At 51.2% G+C, this 19,215-nt stretch overlaps 8 protein-coding genes across 8 annotated transcripts; 5 read left to right on the top strand and 3 right to left on the bottom strand.

Moving 5' to 3' along the window:
* Window positions 1-677: 677 nt before the first annotated feature.
* Window positions 678-1,628, top strand: APUU_30597A (endo alpha-1,4 polygalactosaminidase; the record flags this gene model as incomplete). Its single annotated transcript, XM_041701709.1, has 1 exon — window positions 678-1,628. The coding sequence occupies one exon, from the start codon at window positions 678-680 to the stop codon at window positions 1,626-1,628; it is 951 nt and encodes a 316-aa protein (XP_041554566.1).
* A 2,479-nt stretch (window positions 1,629-4,107) lies between these two features.
* On the bottom strand, window positions 4,108-5,477 carry APUU_30596S (spherulation-specific family 4 protein; the record flags this gene model as incomplete). The annotated part of the gene is made up of 3 exons (XM_041701706.1): window positions 4,108-4,428; window positions 4,713-5,070; window positions 5,254-5,477. 3 exons carry the CDS (start codon window positions 5,475-5,477, stop codon window positions 4,108-4,110), a joined length of 903 nt encoding a protein of 300 aa, XP_041554565.1.
* Window positions 5,478-6,321: 844 nt separating this feature from the next.
* On the top strand, window positions 6,322-7,632 carry APUU_30595A (NAD-dependent epimerase/dehydratase family protein; the record flags this gene model as incomplete). The annotated part of the gene is made up of 1 exon (XM_041701705.1): window positions 6,322-7,632. One exon carries the CDS (start codon window positions 6,322-6,324, stop codon window positions 7,630-7,632), a length of 1,311 nt encoding a protein of 436 aa, XP_041554564.1.
* A 1,283-nt stretch (window positions 7,633-8,915) lies between these two features.
* APUU_30594A (mitochondrial 54S ribosomal protein mL54) lies at window positions 8,916-9,699 on the top strand (the record flags this gene model as incomplete). Its single annotated transcript, XM_041701704.1, has 2 exons — window positions 8,916-9,384; window positions 9,446-9,699. The coding sequence occupies 2 exons, from the start codon at window positions 8,916-8,918 to the stop codon at window positions 9,697-9,699; spliced, it is 723 nt and encodes a 240-aa protein (XP_041554563.1).
* Window positions 9,700-9,937: 238 nt separating this feature from the next.
* On the bottom strand, window positions 9,938-10,782 carry APUU_30593S (uncharacterized protein; the record flags this gene model as incomplete). Its single annotated transcript, XM_041701703.1, has 2 exons — window positions 9,938-10,677; window positions 10,731-10,782. The coding sequence occupies 2 exons, from the start codon at window positions 10,780-10,782 to the stop codon at window positions 9,938-9,940; spliced, it is 792 nt and encodes a 263-aa protein (XP_041554562.1).
* A 751-nt stretch (window positions 10,783-11,533) lies between these two features.
* APUU_30592A (putative phosphoinositide-specific phospholipase C) lies at window positions 11,534-13,616 on the top strand (the record flags this gene model as incomplete). The annotated part of the gene is made up of 4 exons (XM_041701702.1): window positions 11,534-11,929; window positions 12,031-12,751; window positions 12,802-13,399; window positions 13,451-13,616. The coding sequence occupies 4 exons, from the start codon at window positions 11,534-11,536 to the stop codon at window positions 13,614-13,616; spliced, it is 1,881 nt and encodes a 626-aa protein (XP_041554561.1).
* A 773-nt stretch (window positions 13,617-14,389) lies between these two features.
* On the top strand, window positions 14,390-16,813 carry APUU_30591A (uncharacterized protein; the record flags this gene model as incomplete). Its single annotated transcript, XM_041701701.1, has 4 exons — window positions 14,390-14,507; window positions 14,596-14,756; window positions 14,828-16,052; window positions 16,107-16,813. 4 exons carry the CDS (start codon window positions 14,390-14,392, stop codon window positions 16,811-16,813), a joined length of 2,211 nt encoding a protein of 736 aa, XP_041554560.1.
* A 55-nt stretch (window positions 16,814-16,868) lies between these two features.
* On the bottom strand, window positions 16,869-18,708 carry APUU_30590S (putative C6 transcription factor; the record flags this gene model as incomplete). The annotated part of the gene is made up of 3 exons (XM_041701700.1): window positions 16,869-17,623; window positions 17,691-18,063; window positions 18,127-18,708. 3 exons carry the CDS (start codon window positions 18,706-18,708, stop codon window positions 16,869-16,871), a joined length of 1,710 nt encoding a protein of 569 aa, XP_041554559.1.
* Between the last annotated feature and the right edge of the window lie 507 nt (window positions 18,709-19,215).

The raw sequence follows: 19,215 nt of genomic DNA, 5'->3' as shown, positions 1-19,215 counted from the left end.
GCCGCCAGGGACTATTGACACTATGCTTGTTCGGGACTCGGGAGTGCCCGACTGTCTCCAGCTGATGTTCTGGACTACCCTCCCTTGCGGATCACTGACACTGACACTGATGGAACTCTCCTACCACCACCACTCTATCCTACCTTCATCCATGCCGGAATCGCGCGGAATCCCACCATCAGCCCCAAAAGGCCAAAAGCCCCCTAAGATGCAATGACTATAGTCTTCAGCTCTAACAATTAGGCTCCTGGATTCTGAGTCTGGTGGCCCAGCCTTGTTTTGTGGCACCCCAGTTGTGAATGAAGACACCCTAACTCTGGACTGACTCGCTGAGACTTGAACTTGACTTGAGACCTCCGGCGTCTGACTTTCTCTCTCACACTCGCCTTTTTACTTTCTTCACTGCGAATAGTCTTTTTCAAGGCGCTTGTCGCCAGCGGTTTCCCACTTCTCTATCGCTGCCGCTGCCGCTGTCGCATCGCATCCCAGCATCATCAATTCAGAGCGGCAATCCACAATCCAACTCCATTTCACGTTACACAAGTTGAGGCAACCTCCGACCTCCTTTGTGCCCGACTTGCATCCTCACTTTTACACCTGGTCTATATATCGCCATATCTACGGATTAATACTTACCGCCGCATCTACCTTGCGATAATCTCATCTTTCCCAAATCAATGGAATCCCTCAAACCCCCCACCGCAACCGGGTGGAAATCCTGGAGCGCCAAAAAGAAAGCCCTCCTCCTCACCTCGGTCCTCATATTCATCATCGCGCTAGGCGTCGGTCTAGGTGTTGGTCTCGGTCTCGGTCTACACAACGACGACGACGACGACAGCGACAACAACGAGAATGAAGGTGGTGACGACAACACCGATAATAATACAAACATCTGGCAACCAGCCGTCGGCACCTCATGGCAGATCGTGCTACGGTACGCGCTAAACGATACCTCCGTCGACGCAGACGTATACGACATCGACCTCTACGATAACAAGAAAAGTGTGCTTGACGAACTCCACTCCGACGGTCGGAAGGTTATCTGCTATTTCAGCGCAGGCACATACGAAGACTGGCGCGAGGACGCGGCCCAGTTCCCCAGGGACACGCTGGGCGATGACCTCCCCGACTGGGACGGCGAGAGGTGGGTTGATATCCGCTCGAGCCGGGTGCGCGATATCATGAGTGCGCGTCTGGATCTTGCGGCTGAGAAGGGGTGTGATGGGGTTGATCCTGATAATGTGGATGGGTATGATAATGAGAATGGACTGGGGCTGGGGGAGGAGGATTCGGTGGATTATATGAATTGGTTAGCGGGGGAGGCGCATGGGCGGAATTTGTCGATTGGGTTGAAGAATGCGGGGGATATTATACCGCGGGTTATTGGGCGCATGCAGTGGAGTGTTAATGAGCAGTGTGCGCAGTATGAGGAGTGTGAGGTGTATGCGCCGTTTGTGAAGAGGGGGAAGCCGGTTTTTCATATTGAGTATCCCAAGGGGGACGAGACGAATGATGAGGTGATGGTCCGCGGGGCGAAGAAGGACCAGGCGTGTGATTTTGATGATTCGGGGGATTTTTCGACTGTTATCAAGAATATGGATTTGGATAATTGGATTCAGACTTGTTAGTCCACTATCCTGTCTGGGTTGAGTTGAGGAAGTATACAGATGTAGTCGAGTCTTCATACCCATTTACTGTCTTGTACTTAGCATTAGCATAGCAATAATTGATCTTGCCTTATATCGTCTAACTACTACTATGATACATACACACCCCGTCACCCCGCAGTCGACTCCACGTATCGCTAATATATACCCATGTAGCGGTACTTCACCCCAAGCATGCAATATCCAGGTATGCTGGCAGTGCATTATGCATATCAGCCTTGGATAGCAATTATTCGGCGAAGCCGACTCTTGGGTCATGGTGAGGAGTCGTCCGAGGATGCTTTTAAGTAAATAAAGACGGAGGGTATTCCATAGTCCATACAGTATGTTGTAGTATATTTGTAGTTGTACTGGTACAAACGATACTCGTATAGGTATCGACTAAACCAAGTACCGAGTACGTATTCTCAATACAGGTCCCAATCGATGTATCACAGTCAAAGAAAACCCAACCATCCAGTGCCTAAATTAAGTAGCAGTACCAGGTAGATTGAGTTATGGTCAGATTTCCCTGTCACACTGAGTCCTCAGTCCTCCCCGAGACATTCGAAAACCGGGACGTGTTCGTTCGTATTCGGTGAAATTGGGTTTAGCAGGGAACTCCACACCCAAATACTCGGGGAGGATGAGGATGAGGATTTATTTTCTGATTCCACCAGGGTTCCATGTATCATCATGTCTTCAGTCAGCACGGGATGAATCACGACTCATGCCGCTAAGCTGGAACAAGTACATGCTCTCAACTGATTCCTGAACACCCGGAGACAGACTGGATCCGCAGTAGTCTAGACTGCACTGTCCATGCTCAGCCTTCAAACAACGGACGTCAGGACTGAGCCAACCTTAACGCTGGAGCGAAGGATCATAGCCCCGATCTTGCACCCACCATTTGGCCTCAAATAACAGTCCGTGAAGGAAACCGGAAATTTCAACCGCTCAGTTAGCAATTAGGGTTGGACTCTGGAGTCAACAGATCAGCGGTCGCAAAAAAAAACAAAACACAAAACGACGAGTCTGATTGAGTGCTCAGCTGGCCAAGTCTGAATCGATGAATCCATTTCCGTCTCTTGGTCTCTTGGTCTCTTGGCGGCAAGTCAATTCGTGCGTTGGCGCTTCGCTTCCAAATCACAGACACCGCCTGCAGCTAGCTGCCTTTGTTTACAGTAGTTTAGGTGGAGGTGACAGTGGCAGTGCTTGCGTCTTGAACAGTTCTTTCTGCGAGATTGAAGGTGTTCACTGTTCAGAGACCCGCCACTGTCTCTTGCCAGTTGCCAAGTGGCACTGCTGCCTTTTCCGGACAAGGGTTCGTGCTCTGCGACGGCCAGCGTTTACATTTGACTTTGCCTTTCTTTGCCCTTTTTTCATTTATTTTCCGCGATCGATATCGGAGAAAAGAGGCACTTGTCAGCCGAGCGCAGGCCTAGACTGGTCTTGGACAATAATGGCAGTTTGGGCCGATGACAACTTGGACAAGGATCACGGCGTCAGATTCCAATCTCCAGAGGATGGAACGAGCTGTGGCGGATGTTTCTCGGAGTATTGGTCGGACATTATTGCTTAACCCTAGAGATGTACAGCGGCATTTGGGGAACATGTTGCCTGCCAAATACTCCGAGCGTACAGCCGGACAGGCACTCCGAGATCGATGTATATCTGCAGCAAGCATCCCACCCATTAACTTATTATTCAAACCCCGCTCTTTCGCTATTTACCCCGTTGCCCATCTCTCTTCTAGTCTTCTAGAGTACTTGACTATTTGATCTTTTATTTATGACACATAGCCTTCATAGCATCATGTATGTCTTACCCCCATGAGCGACCAGCCAGTCCAGATCGGGCCCGGAAGAAGAGCCCCGTGTACGGGTCGATGGCATGCAAAATGCAAGGATGTCAATATAGCTCCGGTCCAGTCACTGCTGGTCCCAGTAGCGCTGCACTGGCCTGCTGGGCCTCTCCAGAGTGGGCCGCACCATCTGTTCGCAGTCTATTGTGCAGGTTTTAGAACCCCACCGATTGACTCTTGCGCTGGCCCCCGTCCATATTTGCCCCCGATTTCATTTCATCCTGGTTACACCTGTCCCAGTTGAGTGCCTGTGTCCGACTGGCTTGCTTTCGATTTATTGAGATATTGATTCCGATTGCTCGGCAGTGTTGGACAAATGAATCAGCGGGACAGGAAACCCCCGATGGCCGTAATGAAAATTACACCGGTCGAAAAGCTGAACAACCCCACCTCAACAAAACAAGATTCAGTGCTGCAGCAAAGAAAAAGAAAACAAAACTAATGATACGGACAGTCATTCAGTTGTAAATGGAGGTATCAGTTAAGGCTACCGCATACGCATTGACACGCAGGAAACAAGGCACAAAGGCATATCAGAGTCAACAGTCCTATACACTCATCTATACCAGCTCCATCCATATCCATATCAGCAACCAGTTACTGGGACATAAGTCTAACAAAGTCCTTCCATTTGCCGCCAAAACCGGCGTAGTAATTCGTGCTCAGATGGGTAATGAAGACCTCGTCTGCAATTCGTCGCACCTGCTTCACAAATTCTCGCAGCTCTGACCCTTCCACGCCCTCTGGTAGGGAGTGGATCACTGCACAAAGCTGGCTGCGGTCGCTGTCGGGTATCGCCTCGAACAGCCTGGCTCCATCGCGCTCCTGGAAGGTGTCATAAGTTGCCTCGAATACAACGGTCGAGTCAGCTGTCGTCAGGTAGCGAGAGTCTGGCACTACTCCGGGGTTATGGAAGACCTGCGGCACAAAAGTAATTAGCATCTTCTCTATCCAATGAACGAGAAACTCCACGGCACCCTCCGAGGCGTCGAGCCTGGTCTCAATGCCGAAGAAGGGACCGCCCCAATTCCAGGGCTAGAACAAGTCGCAGTTTGAGACATCCGCAGCCCGCCAAGGATACCAAGGAGGCAAAAAAGACAGAAGAAAAAGAAAATAGGATTGTAGATGTGGGATAATGGATATGCCCCGACAGAGGCTCATCCTCGCGTGGTGGGCATCACACAACGGCGAGACAAACTTACGAAATGGTCGGGCCCCAACCCTGGGGTGTTTCTCACGATCTTGCTGAGCTCTTCCAGATACGCAAAGGTCTCTTCATCGTACTGTTGAGGCGTTTCGTCGAAGAATATCCCCCGAACCGTGAGTTTGGGATTGGCGCTAATGGTAGGCCATGCGGCGTAGGTCTCGATGTCGTTGCGCACTGACGAAATATTGCGCTTTGCATACGTCGTAGCAACATATCCCAATACCCGAACATTGCCGTGGGCGGTTAACCGAGGAATCTCCTTCGTGTAGTTGCCATCGGGCAAAGGGTTCGGGCCTGGGCCGCTACCAGGGTTCACAACAACTGTGAAGTTGACGTTGGGGTGGGTAGATATCCTACAGCGGCGTTTAGCTGCAGCGCTCCATAAATCAGAGGCGCTTTCCGTCCCACGCTGAAGGCTGATCCATTTGCAGGAGGCTGATGGCGTTCGCATGGTTCCAGATGATCCTGTTTGACTGACAGGGGTACGGTACGAGAGCGAGAAGTAATAGAAGCAAATTAGGCAAAACAAAACTTACACATTCACCAGCGGATCCCACGCACCAGGAGCGGGGTACACATAAAGAGGGACAAAGACCTTTGCTTTCGGGCCCATGTTATTATTATCCTTGCGCGAACTGACTATAATTGCGGGTGGGAGGATGATTGCGAGAAGAACAACAAAGACAAGAGCGGCCACAGCGAGGCGAGACCGCCAGCTGCGGAGGCAGTGTCTTTCTCTCACGTGTTTTCCAGGTTCCATCGCGGTGGAATAAGGCCAATGCTAAACGAGTAGCGCATCAAGAATATAATGCGACAAAGAGTGGACACCCCAGTAAATAAACGTAGGGGTTTCGTTGGCTATGGCGAACAACGTCAGATAGCCTAACAATAAGTAGCCCCGGCCCTCTCAAACCTACAAAAAGATGAGGTGATCTGTAGGGAACCGGGCCTCCTTCTTTCGTCAATTGCGCGCGCCCAAAATAGAGTGGATCGGAATTTCAACCATGCAGCAAGACTCTTGTTGGTAATTACAGCCGTCACCGAAGCGAATAGTCCCTCCTCCCTGCCTTAAAGGTGCTCACGGTGCGTACCGTGCTGCAATCCAGTGGAGGCGCCTAGAAGTCGTCTGATACTAGCCAACCGGGGGCAAATTCAGCGCCCTTTCTCAGAGCGTTTCGCTGCATCCAATTGCACAAAGCTGACGGCTCTTAATTTATTCTCCATCTTTTTTTTGTTTTCTTTTTCCCTTCGGTTTCCATTTCTTGCCGCATCTTACCCTGCTTGCATTCGTTCGCTTTGAGGATTATGTGCTGGTGTAAATAGGCGAGTCACGACTCACAATAGCTTCGCCTGACTTGACTCGAAACCGTCGCGGTTACATCGAGAAGAGCCCAACGGACTGTGCAGGCCTGGCCTTGACGGAGATATAAAAATTTGTGAACTCCTTGCCCCGGGTGGTCAATCTCGAGTCACCCACGCCCCGTCGAAGTTTGACTGGATAGATCCCCTCATTTACTTCGCACCCGTTGTTGCATTTGACCAGCCGCATTCGCTTGTGCCACATTCTTTGGTTTCGTTCAAGATATCTGTTTCCTTTTCTCTCAATGTCCACAATGGATAGTCCTAGCCCTCGACAGTCCGACGCAAGCTCTCCTGCGGAGCCCTGCTCTCCGTCATGCGTGGACACGCCAGCAACGCAGTCTTCCGTTTTGTTTGACGGCAACCTAGACGAGTTACTGCGTAACTTCCCCCTTCGTCAGTACATTCTCGTCACCGGCGGGCTTGGTTTTATCGGGAGTCACACAACATTAGAACTGCTCAAGGCCAGCTATAACGTCATCGTGATCGACAACCTCAGCAATTCTTTCCAAAACGTCTTTGACCGTATCAAGCATTTGGCGGAAAAGCACCATGAAAAGCAGGGAACTGAAATGCCGGCCCTGCATCTGGATGCCCATGACTACCGGGATACTGCCGCTCTGAAGCAACTTCTTGACCAATATCAGGTGGAGTCCAGATGGGGCTCCCCCAAGTCCAAGATTGCTGGGGTCATCCATTTCGCCGCTTATAAAGCCGTTGAGGAGAGCATCAGAAGCCCATTAAAGTACTATGCGAACAACGTGGGCGGTCTTGTTGACTTTGCGACAACATTGGGCGAGTACGGTATCAAAACTTTCATCTTCTCTTCATCGGCAACTGTTTACGGCACGCTCGCCACTTCCGGTCTTCCGCTCAAAGAAGAGCTCTGCGCCCACAAGGATGAAGTCCTCCATGGTGCTGACGGATTCAGCCAGTCCATCAAAGCTGGATGTACCGGTATCACAAACCCGTATGGACGCACAAAATGGATGTGCGAGGCCATATTGGCGGATCTAGCAGCTTCTGATCCGGAATGGACAATTGTGGCGCTCCGGTACTTCAACCCAATCGGCTGCGACGAGTCTGGGTTGCTTGGGGAAGATCCGAAACAGATTCCCACGAATCTTCTACCCGTCGTGGTAAAAGTAATGACGGGGGAATACAAGGAACTGCAGATGTTCGGCACTGATTGGGAAACCGAAGATGGCACTGCTGTCCGCGACTTCATCCACGTTACCGACTTAGCCCGAGGGCACATCGCTGCGCTTGATGTCGCCAACGAAAGAAAATTAGCGGAAAACTTCCGTGCATTCAACCTAGGTACTGGACGAGGACATTCAGTGATGGAGGTAATCGACACCATGGAAAGTGTATCCTCCAAGCGAATCCCAGTCAAAGCAGCTCCCCGTCGTCCAGGAGATGTTGGTTCCTGTGTTGCCGTCGCCACCAGGTCGCAGCAGGAGCTCCAATGGAAAACTGAAAAGACACTGGCGGATGCATGTGGCAGCCTGTGTAAGTTTTTGGAAATCAGTGGTCTATCATTCTCAGAGTGTTAAAATCGAGCGTATGAGTCTTTTATAATAGTGGGCGTTTGGTGGTCCCCCCTCTTTTGCTTGTTCCTAATCATGTGGCAACCTCACGGATTCTTTGCCTGTCCCTCGTGCATAATAGAAAATGTTTCCTTTTCCAGAGGCGCCGTCGTCAAATATCATTCTGCATAGCTTTTGCATGTGTCACTGATGAGTAAGTTCGCAATTGATTTTACATCGCTCGTGATGTCCTAATTAGTGGGAAGCTTTCCTGTATATCGCTGGACTGTGTCAGTATGAATGGGTTCCGCCCAAGGATATGTTAAACCGATTCATGCCAGTTGTTAACACAGGTGTAGACCTAAAGTCACATAAGAGATGCTGAACCCCCTTCCAAGGGTTTCGAATTTTTGTTCTTGCCCCAAGAGCACTAGGCTTTTCGAAGGCTGAATGACAATGCCTTGTTTTTGTAGATGCATCACTAGCGAACGCCACTTCAATTCTAGCATATAGATTGCGAACTGGTAGGTCGAGTCACCTCAAACTTCACACGGAATGATGAGAGAAATTCGCTGGCAGCTTGAAGCAGATCTTATGCATGTGACGCTGTGCGAGCACACCCAGAGAGCGTGTGCACGAGGGTTGATGTATATGGCCCCACAGTTAGTGCCACATATAGCGCTGCCCGTGTTATCAGAATGATATAAGAGCTGTTGTGTGAACGGGTGCCGCTGTTCCATATAAAGGTGGCCTGGCAATAGGAAATCCAGGCACTTGGTCTGTATTTTCAACACTCGTGCCTTGCAGGATCCAACTGCAGGATCCTCGGATATGCAAAGCCAAAACGAGGCTGCCGGGCAGTATGGCGGCTATGGCCAAGGTTTCTCTGGAGCTTATTGATGCTTGTCACGACCACATTTGTCAACCTCATTTGCAAGAGACATGCCCTTATGAGTACGAAATCCTCTTTACCAACGGTTCTGTTGGTAGGGGATCCCCTTCCCAACACCACATGTGGACTCACATTGCAGCAGGGGTAGTTGTAGTTAAATGATGGAATAGATAGATGACGACATGAAGGACTTGTGGGGGCAGGACGATTGTTCCCAAAAAGGTAAAGGTCACATGATGTAAATAGTAATGTCACGTGTTAAGGACCTCCGGCTTGGCATCAATTTCATCCGCAGATTTCTTGACGCTCAGTCGCAACTCGTGAGTTTCACTTCCACCATTGCGCAGATTTGTTCTCCGAAGACCGGTAGTCTGGCTCCATTTCAACAACCTCCTCCACATCAATTCCACACGCCATCATGAAAACTATCTGCCAACGCTGCCGGTCGAGCATCTTGACCCGACTACCACACCAGACCTTCACATCCTCGCTGGGTGCGAGTCAACGAATTCAATTCCGCAACTACAGCGATGGAAAGCCTTCGGTATCCGCTGCACCCCCTCCACCTAAGCCTCGACAACCCATCGGCGACGACATCACCATCCCGTCCGCAATCTCATCAGCTACCCCTGGCGTGTCGCAGCCTTTGAGTACCCCGGGAGGTGTCCACGTTGATGTCGACCCGACCCAGCCTGCGAAAGCTGCAAAACCAGCCGTGGAACGACCCCCGAGTTCCTGCGTTCCTGGAACTCAAATGCTGGGGCTCAATTACTTCAGAAACAAGGCGGATCCCATTGCCCTGGAGGATAACGAGTACCCCGAATGGCTGTGGTCATTACTGGATAGTTCGAAGAAGGAGGCTAAGAAGGGTGGTGTTGATCCAAACAGTATGTCTCCTGTCATTGATGTGGAATTCATATCGATATAACTGACTTAATTCTTTCACAGCCCTCAACAAGAAGCAACGCAAACGCTACGAGAAAAAGATGGCCGCCCGTGCCGCAACATTACCAGTCCAGATCCCCGTTCACCACCAGGCTACAGATATCACGCCCGCCCAATACAACCGCAATGGGGAGACACCCGAGGATATACTGGGAGAGGCTGCCGAGAGTCTAGGGAAGCGATCCGAAATTACCAAGAGTTCGAGAGAGGCACGGAGAAAGGCCATCAGAGAGGCCAACTTCTTGAGCGGACTTTAAGCCCCTACGTTACTCAGCGCGTTTGGTTTTGGAAGCATTGTTTCTATATAAGTGTTCCGATAAGCTGGGGTGTACATTATGCTTGACCTACCCGGAGTTCCTTTACCATGTATTCTATGACATCCATACTTTTTCTTCAATTCTTAGACAAAAGGTTAAACACAATTTCCTTATCCGCGTGTTTTTTTTTTTTTTTTTTTTTTTTATGTTTCTTACAGGGTCCCGGGGGTAAGAAATCCTACTTGGGGATTTCCCATTCTTTATTCTCACCCTGCCCTTCAACCCACGGATAGCAAGCATCCCACAATCTTTTGATCTCGCCGTCTCCTAGGGCAATCAGCTCCTGCCAGATCGTTTCATCCGCATACTTGAACCAAATCAAAAACGCCTCCACTATAAAATCTGCGTAACTTGGCTGATCACCCTCGAAAAACGGACCGGTCTTTCCACTTCCGCCTTTCAGCATCTGCACTATAGGTGTCATCTCCTCCTTCATCTTATTCTTCATGTTCTGGATCACCGCCTGATCAGTGGGTCGAATTTCATCGAAAGGTTTGTTCAGTTTTGCCGATCGGGTTGTCCTATAGTACTCTCTGCCCCGCGGGTCGAGAATGTCCGCGATAGCCGGAAGTATGAATGTATACGCCGAGAATGCAGCACCTCGCATGATCTTGTCGACCGCGACCGCAAGCGCATAGCTAACGTTACCCGACGGGAAAAGAGGTCGCTCCGGGTATTGCTTTTCAATCTGGGCGGCGACTGGGAGAGAGTCCATCAAAGCTCCGTAGGAGGGGTGCCAGATAGCTGGGAGGGTGTATGGAATATGTGGGGCTCCCTCTGGATGAGGCGGAACACCCAGGCCACGGAGAAGAGGAGCGATGTCTGGGTAGGAGACGTAGGTTTGCGTGTAGGGCACTCCTTTATAGTTCAAAGCCATGCGAGTTTTGATTGTGTTAGGAGACCACGCTTTGGACGGACCTAGCTGAATGTTAGCATGAGTCGTGAAGTCATGGACGGATGTTTATATATACCAGGTAGGGACGACAGGATGTCAAAAAAGTGCACTGGGGTTTGTTCTGCCATGGCGAGCGTTATATAGAATCTTGGCAAAGATGCTTATTAGTTTCATGGATAACTTGGCTCAAACAGAGATATATATACCGACTTCACGGGCTTACCAAGAGAACATGCTCGGAGACTTTTTTTGGTGGTGATCCGGAGGAAGCGGGGAAATGGGGATTGATTGATCAGCCAAGTAAGAAGGACGATAAGAATACGAGAATCGGGAATTTTGCTTAGTTGTATAGAGACTATACGGCTTGTACCTTTCTGGGACCCTTTACTAGACGCCTTGCGTCAATCGAGTCTAGATGCCTTATGGATGTGGATCTAAATAGCTTCACAATTACCCCGCAGAGGAAGCTCGACCTTGGAACCTGAACCTCGCCAATTTATTCACTACCAACCCAGAATCCGCTCCAATGCCAGCGAGCAGATGTACACGTACGTTGAGAATGATGCCCAGGCAGTCGGCTCCTCCAGTGATCATAGGTTGATGTTGATCTTGCCATGTCCGACCCCTCGCCGAGCCAAGCACGCGGCATGGGTGGAGAAAGCTCCTTTCAGCTGTTGTCTTGTCTCAACTCACCTTTTTTTACTCAACTTCCTCAACAACTTCTCCGACGATAACCATTGCGTTTTATAAAGCATTCCCGCTTCCTCGGCTCTTCGAAGCACGCCTCATCAGCCTTGCGTCCACACCGACAACCTTATCGGCACAATTTTCTGTTACGCAGAGTCGATCAGACCGCTATAGTCAGCGTTATCGAGCACCATGGCCAATGTCAATGAGCTCGCCGAGCGTACCGGCCAAATCGCAATAGACCCTTCGTCTCAATCGCCAGCAATGAAGCCGCTGACCGCTCTTTCGCCGTCGTTCCAAACCCATCTCAACCAGATATACAAATCGTTGACCGACTCTAAGAGTACCAACTTCACCAAGGATATTCAGCGTGATGAGCAGGAGGCAGGAACTCCTGAGTCGGATCCGCTCAGCTCCCTGGATGCGTTTCGTGCATACATGGCAAGTCCTCCAGCGTCTGCGTTGCGACCCGCTAGGCAGCCAGATATCACTGCGCCGATCACCGACTATTTCATCTCTTCGAGCCACAACACGTACCTGACTGGGAACCAACTGTCTAGTGATGCGGCAGCGGATGCTTATACAAACGTGGGTCCCTACTATTATCTGGGGGTCGAACACTGTTATCTTTCCCCAGATATTGTTTACTCGATTTGTAGAGGGAAACAGCAGTTGCTGATATTAAACAGGCCCTTCTCAGCGGGTGCAGATGTGTCGAAATTGATGTTTGGGATGGAGAGCCCGAGTCTGAGAGCGATGATGACTCAAGCAGCTCAAGCTCCGATGACGAAAATGTTAAAGACAAGCCGAAGCTACCAAAACGGAAGAAAGTTAAATCTAAAATAGGTGATTTCATCAGCCGGAAAGTGTCATCCCACGAGAACCATGGCGAGGATGGTAAAGTCGCTGGTGCTGCGAATGTTGGACCACTACGGCTGGAACCTAAAGTGCTCCATGGCCACACCCTCACGAAGGGAACAACGTTCCGAGAGGTGTGCTATGCGATCCGTGATAGTGCTTTTGTCGTAAGTGATCTGCCAGTAATTGTGAGCCTGGAGGTGCATGCCTCCCTCGAGCAACAAGCGATCATGGTAGAGATCATGGAAGATGCTTTTAAAGGATTGTTGATTGAGATCACCCCGGAAATGGAGGCATTCACAACTCCGCCGCCACTTCAAGAGCTGAAGCGAAAGATTCTAGTGAAGGTCAAATGGGTTCCCGCTACCCCTGAGGACCAGGAAGATGTGGATGATCGTACGGATGACCTAGAGCAACTGGAACCTACCAATTCGGCAGCGTCTACCCAGTCTGCTTCACAGGCTCCGTCAAAGCCGGCAAAAATCCTGCATTCTCTTAGCAAACATGCAGTTTTTACCAAAGGTTTCAGCTTTAAGCAGTTCACCCAACCCGGTATGTCCAAAGACCTGGTTTACATTCAACAGCTTGCTAATGTCAAATAGAGGCCAAAGTACCTGGCCACGTATTCTCCCTCTCTGAGCGAGCGGCCCGACAAGCAGATGAAAAGTACGGCAATGCTTTCTTCGAACACAACCGGAACAACTTTATGCGCATCTATCCTTATGGTCTCCGCGTCAACTCTTCCAATCTAGACCCCACTTTCTTCTGGCGTCGTGGTGCACAGATTGTAGCCCTTAACTGGCAAAACAGAGACAAGGGCATGATGCTTAACCAGGGGATGTTCGCAGGCGAGGAGGGCTGGATCCTCAAACCCCAGGGCTACCGGAGCACGGAACCAGAGTCCGCTCCAATTACCCGCCGGACAATCGACCTCTCAATTGAATTCCTAGCAGGCCAGGACCTTGCACTACCCCCAGGTCACACGAGTGAGAAAGGATTCCATCCCTACGTATCTTGCTATTTGCATGTAGAGACCCCAGACGATGCGCCCACGCCCACCGGAGAGAACAGCACAGATTCCGAGAAAACTAGTTACAAGCGTGAGATCAAGTATGCAAACGGATGCAATCCGGATTTTGGATCCCAGAAACTCGAATTCCCGACTCTAACTGGGGTTGTTGAAGAGCTGGCCTTCGTTAGGTTCGTCACTGTTTCTTGTCTTATCAGGCCGCATTTGCTGATTGATTGCAGATTCAAAGTCAAGGACGATGAAATTGGCCGTGATTCATTGGCATCCTGGGCGTGTATTCGACTGACCCGGTTGCAAGAAGGCTACCGGGTGCTTCGTCTCTATAAGACTGATGGATCAGAAACTGGCGGCTATATTCTGGTCCGGATCATGAAGACCGTCTCATGAATTCGTAGTGCAACCAACCATTGCGTTCAAAGACACTAGACAACTCGATAGATTATTGAACGCTGTCCCTGCAGCTGACCGCTGCGTATGGTAATGAAGCTCCACGACCACCTTTACATCCAACATCCACTTGCCTGGTCCTTCGTTGATCGGATATTGCACCGATAGAGGTCATTAGAAGGGGAAGCCACAGACAGTACATAATCCGCTCCTAGCACCCTGAACCGCGGGACAATTAGGTAGTCGGCCACTCCATGGTCAATATGTGTAAACCCCAGCCTGGCTCCACAGGAGGATATATTAAATGCCTAACATACACCGATATTCCAATTTGCAACAACCCCACAAAACACGTCCCTCCTTCAACGCGGAAAAACCGTCAAGCAACAAGTCTCATCACCAAGATACTCAAATACCTCGGCCTCTCGGCACAAAGCTTAAAAGGTATCGCATCCTTTACGAGATCATCTCAAACTCTGATCAGTTGCGGAAATTCACCCGACGCCACTCGTGGGGTTCAATCTGGGGAAACCAAGGTTTACTGGCCAGGAGTCGGGCGTGCTGCGGTCCCAAAACGGCAGGCCGAAGCGCATTCCGGGGCGGGGAGCGGGAAAGCACAACCGACTCGGCTGACGCTTAGGATTACCGCATCTGGGCACGGTAATACAGCTCATGACACATGATCGTTCAGCTTCTCTCCGGCATCAACTCACAACTGTTCACATTGAGTTTGCCTTGTGAATGCTTATTTGGATGTCTGGAGAGCTACAATCATGGCTGAGTTGGCCGCTGCGTCAATAACTAATGATAATGATGGTGATGCGCGCTCCTCAATGAAATTCACACGATGCAGAACAGGGTGTTTGCGATGTCGGAAGCGGAGGCGGAAATGTGAGTACCACTACGCCATTTTTCTCTTCAGATCCCTAGAACAGAACTCGTGGGTGTATGGTCGATTATCTAATTTTCGATTGAACAGGCGACGAACGCAAACCCCGATGCCAGAACTGCATTGATAAAAACTTCGACTGCAACTATGGGATGCAGGTAACTTTTCTCCCGAAGAATTCTATCACTGTGACAGCGGACGAGCTCCAATCCCCAGCTATAGATAGGAGCGCCAACTATCATAAGATCCAGGTGAGTACGGAGCTATATCAGATAGAGGCGATGCAGCGTGAGCTGTGCTGATGGCATCCCATGGGATCTAGTTTGTCAATGAAGATCCTCTTTCAATAGATGATCTTGCTGGCCTCTCGGCGGAAACTCAACCGTCTTCTCCTACATCCACCATCTCAAGTACGCCTTTACTTGTATCTCCTTCTCGAAAGGGTATAGTCTCGACAGAAGAAAGTCGTCGCAGGCACTCTGCCTCCGTCTCCATAGCAGAAAGGGAAAGAGAAAACCACCACAACTCAATCCCCAGATTGCACGATACCAACCACACACATTACGAGCCGCACTCGCGTACCGCCCTTGCACCATGGGAACTTGACAACCACAACCACCATCATATCTCAGCCCCAGACCCAACCCCACCCGGGCCACTCGAACCCCCAATTCGGTCAAACACCTTCAGCGCAAAGGACGAATTCGCCGTGCGCGGACTCCTCGCCCTGGGAACCCAGTCTGGACCAGGGCCCGATAATGACTCAATCCCGGGCCCGGTATCCACTATCCCAGATCCAGCCACAAACGCTGGAATGGGCACTACGGCAGCAGACTCTACCGTGGGGATTGGACCGCGGACCCCTCTTGCAGCAGACATACCGAACAGGACAATAGACGGAGGTGGAGGTGGAACGAGCTTCATCAACGGTATACTAGGCGTGTCCACCCCAGCTGCCATGCACAGCTCCGTGCTGAATTTCGACATCGGGAACGGGACTCCAAATCCAAATCTATATTCGAATTCGAATACGACTCCAGACCCGGCGGGCCCCGGCTCGGAGATATGGAAGATGAAGCTTCTCCAGCATTATCGGTATAATGTAGCGCCGTGGCTGGACATCCTCGACCTGACGCACAAATTCGGCATCACGGCTCTCCAGATCGCTGTGAACTCATCTTCGAAGCGGCTTCTCCCTGCCCTCATGGGTCTTTCGGAGGCGTGCTTACGGACGCAGCGTGGCCGTGTCTATTCTCACACGTACGGGCTCCAGGCGGTTCATTTCGACGATTCAGCGTCGGGCGCCTATTCCGAACCTCCTTCAGGGGATCTGGATCTAGACGTACATGAAAATTCTACGGAATCTGTGCTGCTACGAGTGTTTGAAGAGCTGAGGGGTCTTGTTTCGGATTTTGCAAGGGCTTGGGCGAGGAGTGGGGATGGATATGACTATGGGTATAATGAATACAGACCGTTGCAGTCGATGGTTCATAGAGCTTATGGGATGGACATGGATGCGGCAGTGTATTGGATGTTTTTGCGGATAGGTATGTTTCTCTCTCTCTCTGTTGAAAGACTGGTGAGGAATCTAACAAGAACAGATATTGGCAAATCTCTAGCGAATAATACGCCCCTCCGCATGCCCCTCCCCTCACTTCCAATCCCGAGTCTCGCGCTCCTCTGCCGCACAGAAAGCACCCCAGAACGAGTGGGGCACTACGCGCAGGTCCTCCTCTGGCTCTGCGGAAAAGCGCTACTAACATACCATCAAGAATCTAGCACACACCAGGTCCCAGGAGCAGATAGTTGGCTACAATTATTCGAAGAGCTGAACCAGTGGCACTACCTCCGTCCGCAGGAATTCCAACCAATGGTGGAATTGAGTAACGACGGCGGCGCCGAAGACCATGCCCTAGGTCCTGGTAGCGAGTTCCCGATGCTCCTGTTCACGAACGGTGCAGGCGCACTATGCAGCCAGCTGTATCACACCGCGATGCTGTTCATGATAGAGTGCAAACCGCGGACAGCGGCTCTTCTGAACCAGAGTCATCCGCAGTACTCGCCGGTGTTATCGCCGATATGGCATGCCCAGCGAGTCTGCGGTATCGCTCTGAATAATGATAGGCGCGAGTGCTGGGATCCATGCCTGCTTGCGTCGTTCCTGGTCGCGGCACGGCATATGACGCATGAGTCTCAGCAGGTTGAGATTGTGCACGGGTTTGACCGCATCCAGGCGCTTACTGGATGGGGTGTGGGAGAGTATCTCACCCAGCTGCGCGAGGAATGGTCGTATCTCGATGGATGTTGAATGAATGAATGGATAGCTGGCTGGCCCAGTGGCCAATCGCATCGTATTGGATCACTCATCCGACAGTGATACGTCGCTGATCAATTGACGTCGAGAAATGCTGGTTCATTGTCGTCTCCCCCCGACTACTAACGCTGTATCCCCACGCAACCTCCAGATCGCGAATACGCCAACAAGCACCCCACCCGGTCTCGGCCTCGATATCGCGAATGATCTTGACAATCTGCTCGTGCTCAGAGACGTGGCTGAATAGCCGTCCCGCGATCCAAAGCGGCTGGATAGCATTATTCAGACAACCCTGATGCTTATTGCTCGTTGAAATCCCACATATGCGGCGCGCATGCCATAGCAGAGACAGCGTCGGCGACCGCGGCAGTCGCAGACCCTTGGGCATCATCTTCAGCAATAGGATGCATGCAGTGTGGTAGAGCTGGTTCGAAGAAATAGCTGACCAGTGCACGAAAAGGATGTGTGGGAACGGTTTGCGGCTTATTGTTTGAATGGGGACCAATTCTGAGGGTCGTTCCGCGAGCCAGGCCTGGAGGTCGCTCCATAATGATGTCCAGCGGGAAGTGAAGACTTCGGTCGTACAGCCGTTGTCTTCGCCGAGTTCGACGAATTTGGTGCGGTTGGATACGAGCTCGGTTGTTTTCACGGACAAATACACGGCGTAGTTTGCGTGCATGTCGGGGGTCCGCGCATCTTTAAATAACATGTATGCATCTTCTTCCTGGCATCCCATCGGAAGCCACTTAGACGGATGTAGAACAGTCGTCCTTGTCCCATCTGATATCAGCGCACCGCAGAGATCTATTTCATACCTTTAGCCAAAACCACTCTGAAAATGAGAGAAAATTGAAAGAATTGAGAAACTCACCCATCCTTGCATAACACCAAAACACAGCCTGCAGTAACCCCCCACAAAATCCATGAATCCCACTCGCTTCAAACAACGCCGCACACCCCTCCAAATGTCGATGCCAGTCCTGCGCCCGGGCGGACATCATCTCCAGGCAACAAAGCAACACGCAAGCCGCGACGATCTTCGGGTCCCGGACTTGGATAAGCGGGCTCAGAAGCCGGATTGCCTCTTGGTAGAGCTCTAGACTGTCGTACCAGTCTTGGATGCCGGATTTGCGTTCCATTTGGCGTGCGGAGATGGCGAGGATTGCGTAGAGCAGCGCAGGGAAGGAGTGAGAGAGTGCAGGGAGTTGTTGGCGAAATGTGCAGTGGGAGTCGAACATATCGAGCTGTAAATAGCAGATATTAGCTTTATATATTAAAGAATAAGTAGGGAAAATGACGGTCCTCACCCAAGGCGCAATCTCAGCAACATAATTCTTCAAATACTCAATCCGTCTCCGACTCGAGAGCGGAGACTCCCTTCTCCTCCGCTGTTCATGGATCTGTCGCTGATACGACCGCGAGACAGACGTAGTCGGAGACGCATTGGAGTCTAGATCTAATTCTCTCTTTGCAGTCTCGGGGCTACTCGCGCGCGTTGGAGCGGCCGAATTCGCAAGCGTGAAGAGAATGGCGCGCAGTTCTTCCTGCGACGCAAGGAAGCCTGGGTCCTGAGAGAAGCCATCCTGGTACCAACTCCCCGGGGAGGAGTGGAAGGGGTCGGTATTGCTTGCTTCGACGGTTCTTATATTTGTTGTGGAGTGCGGCGATGCGTAGCTAGTTGGTTCTGGGTAGTTTGAGGGCGCGAACGGGTGATGATGAGGCTGAGAGTTGTGCCATTTCGTCGAGTTGCGGCCTGTCTCCCGCTCTCTCTCTGGTGGTGGTTTGGCCTCGGCTGCGGTTGCGGTTGCAGTTGCAGTTTCTGTCGGGGGACGGCCGTCGTCAACGACATCGAGGCGCTGTCGCTTAGAGGGCGGTTCGAGGCCAAACATGACTGCGTTTGGACCGTTGGGGAGCTGCAGACAAAGGATGGACGGCAGGAAGTGAAAATCGGCTCGAGTCAAGCCGCCGGCAAAATTTCCCGAAATGGAGGCAGATCTCTTGACCTTTCGGAGGAAGACCGAGACGTCGCGAGGCCCTGACTCATGGGCGGCCGCAAATCAAACTCAGTCCGGCGTCACTGTGAATGAGAGAAGGAAAGAGGCTCGCCGCTCGCCATAATCTGACCGGGGCTGTCTGCGATGAGTGGCGGGAGTGAGGAGACATTTCCGGGACAGAGCGTGGTGCTGCAACGTGAGTGGGCGGATCGGGGAGAAAAAGGAAGGTGGCTTTGATCGCCGCTCCTCCGCGCCTTCCCCTCATGGAGTGCCAGTCCCCTGTGGAGGAATCTGGGGAAACCATGGAAAGCGTTGGCTCAAGATGCCGTTTTTGGGCGTCTGGTCTGGGGATGCCCATGTGGTTACATCCAACTTGGAGACGGCGTCATTCCCCTAGTGAAA

Source organism: Aspergillus puulaauensis, chromosome 3 (genome assembly GCF_016861865.1).
Source record: "Aspergillus puulaauensis MK2 DNA, chromosome 3, nearly complete sequence".
NCBI lineage: Eukaryota > Fungi > Ascomycota > Eurotiomycetes > Eurotiales > Aspergillaceae > Aspergillus > Aspergillus puulaauensis.
Note: the sequence above shows the minus strand (reverse complement) of the source record. Positions and strands in the feature narration are given on the sequence as shown.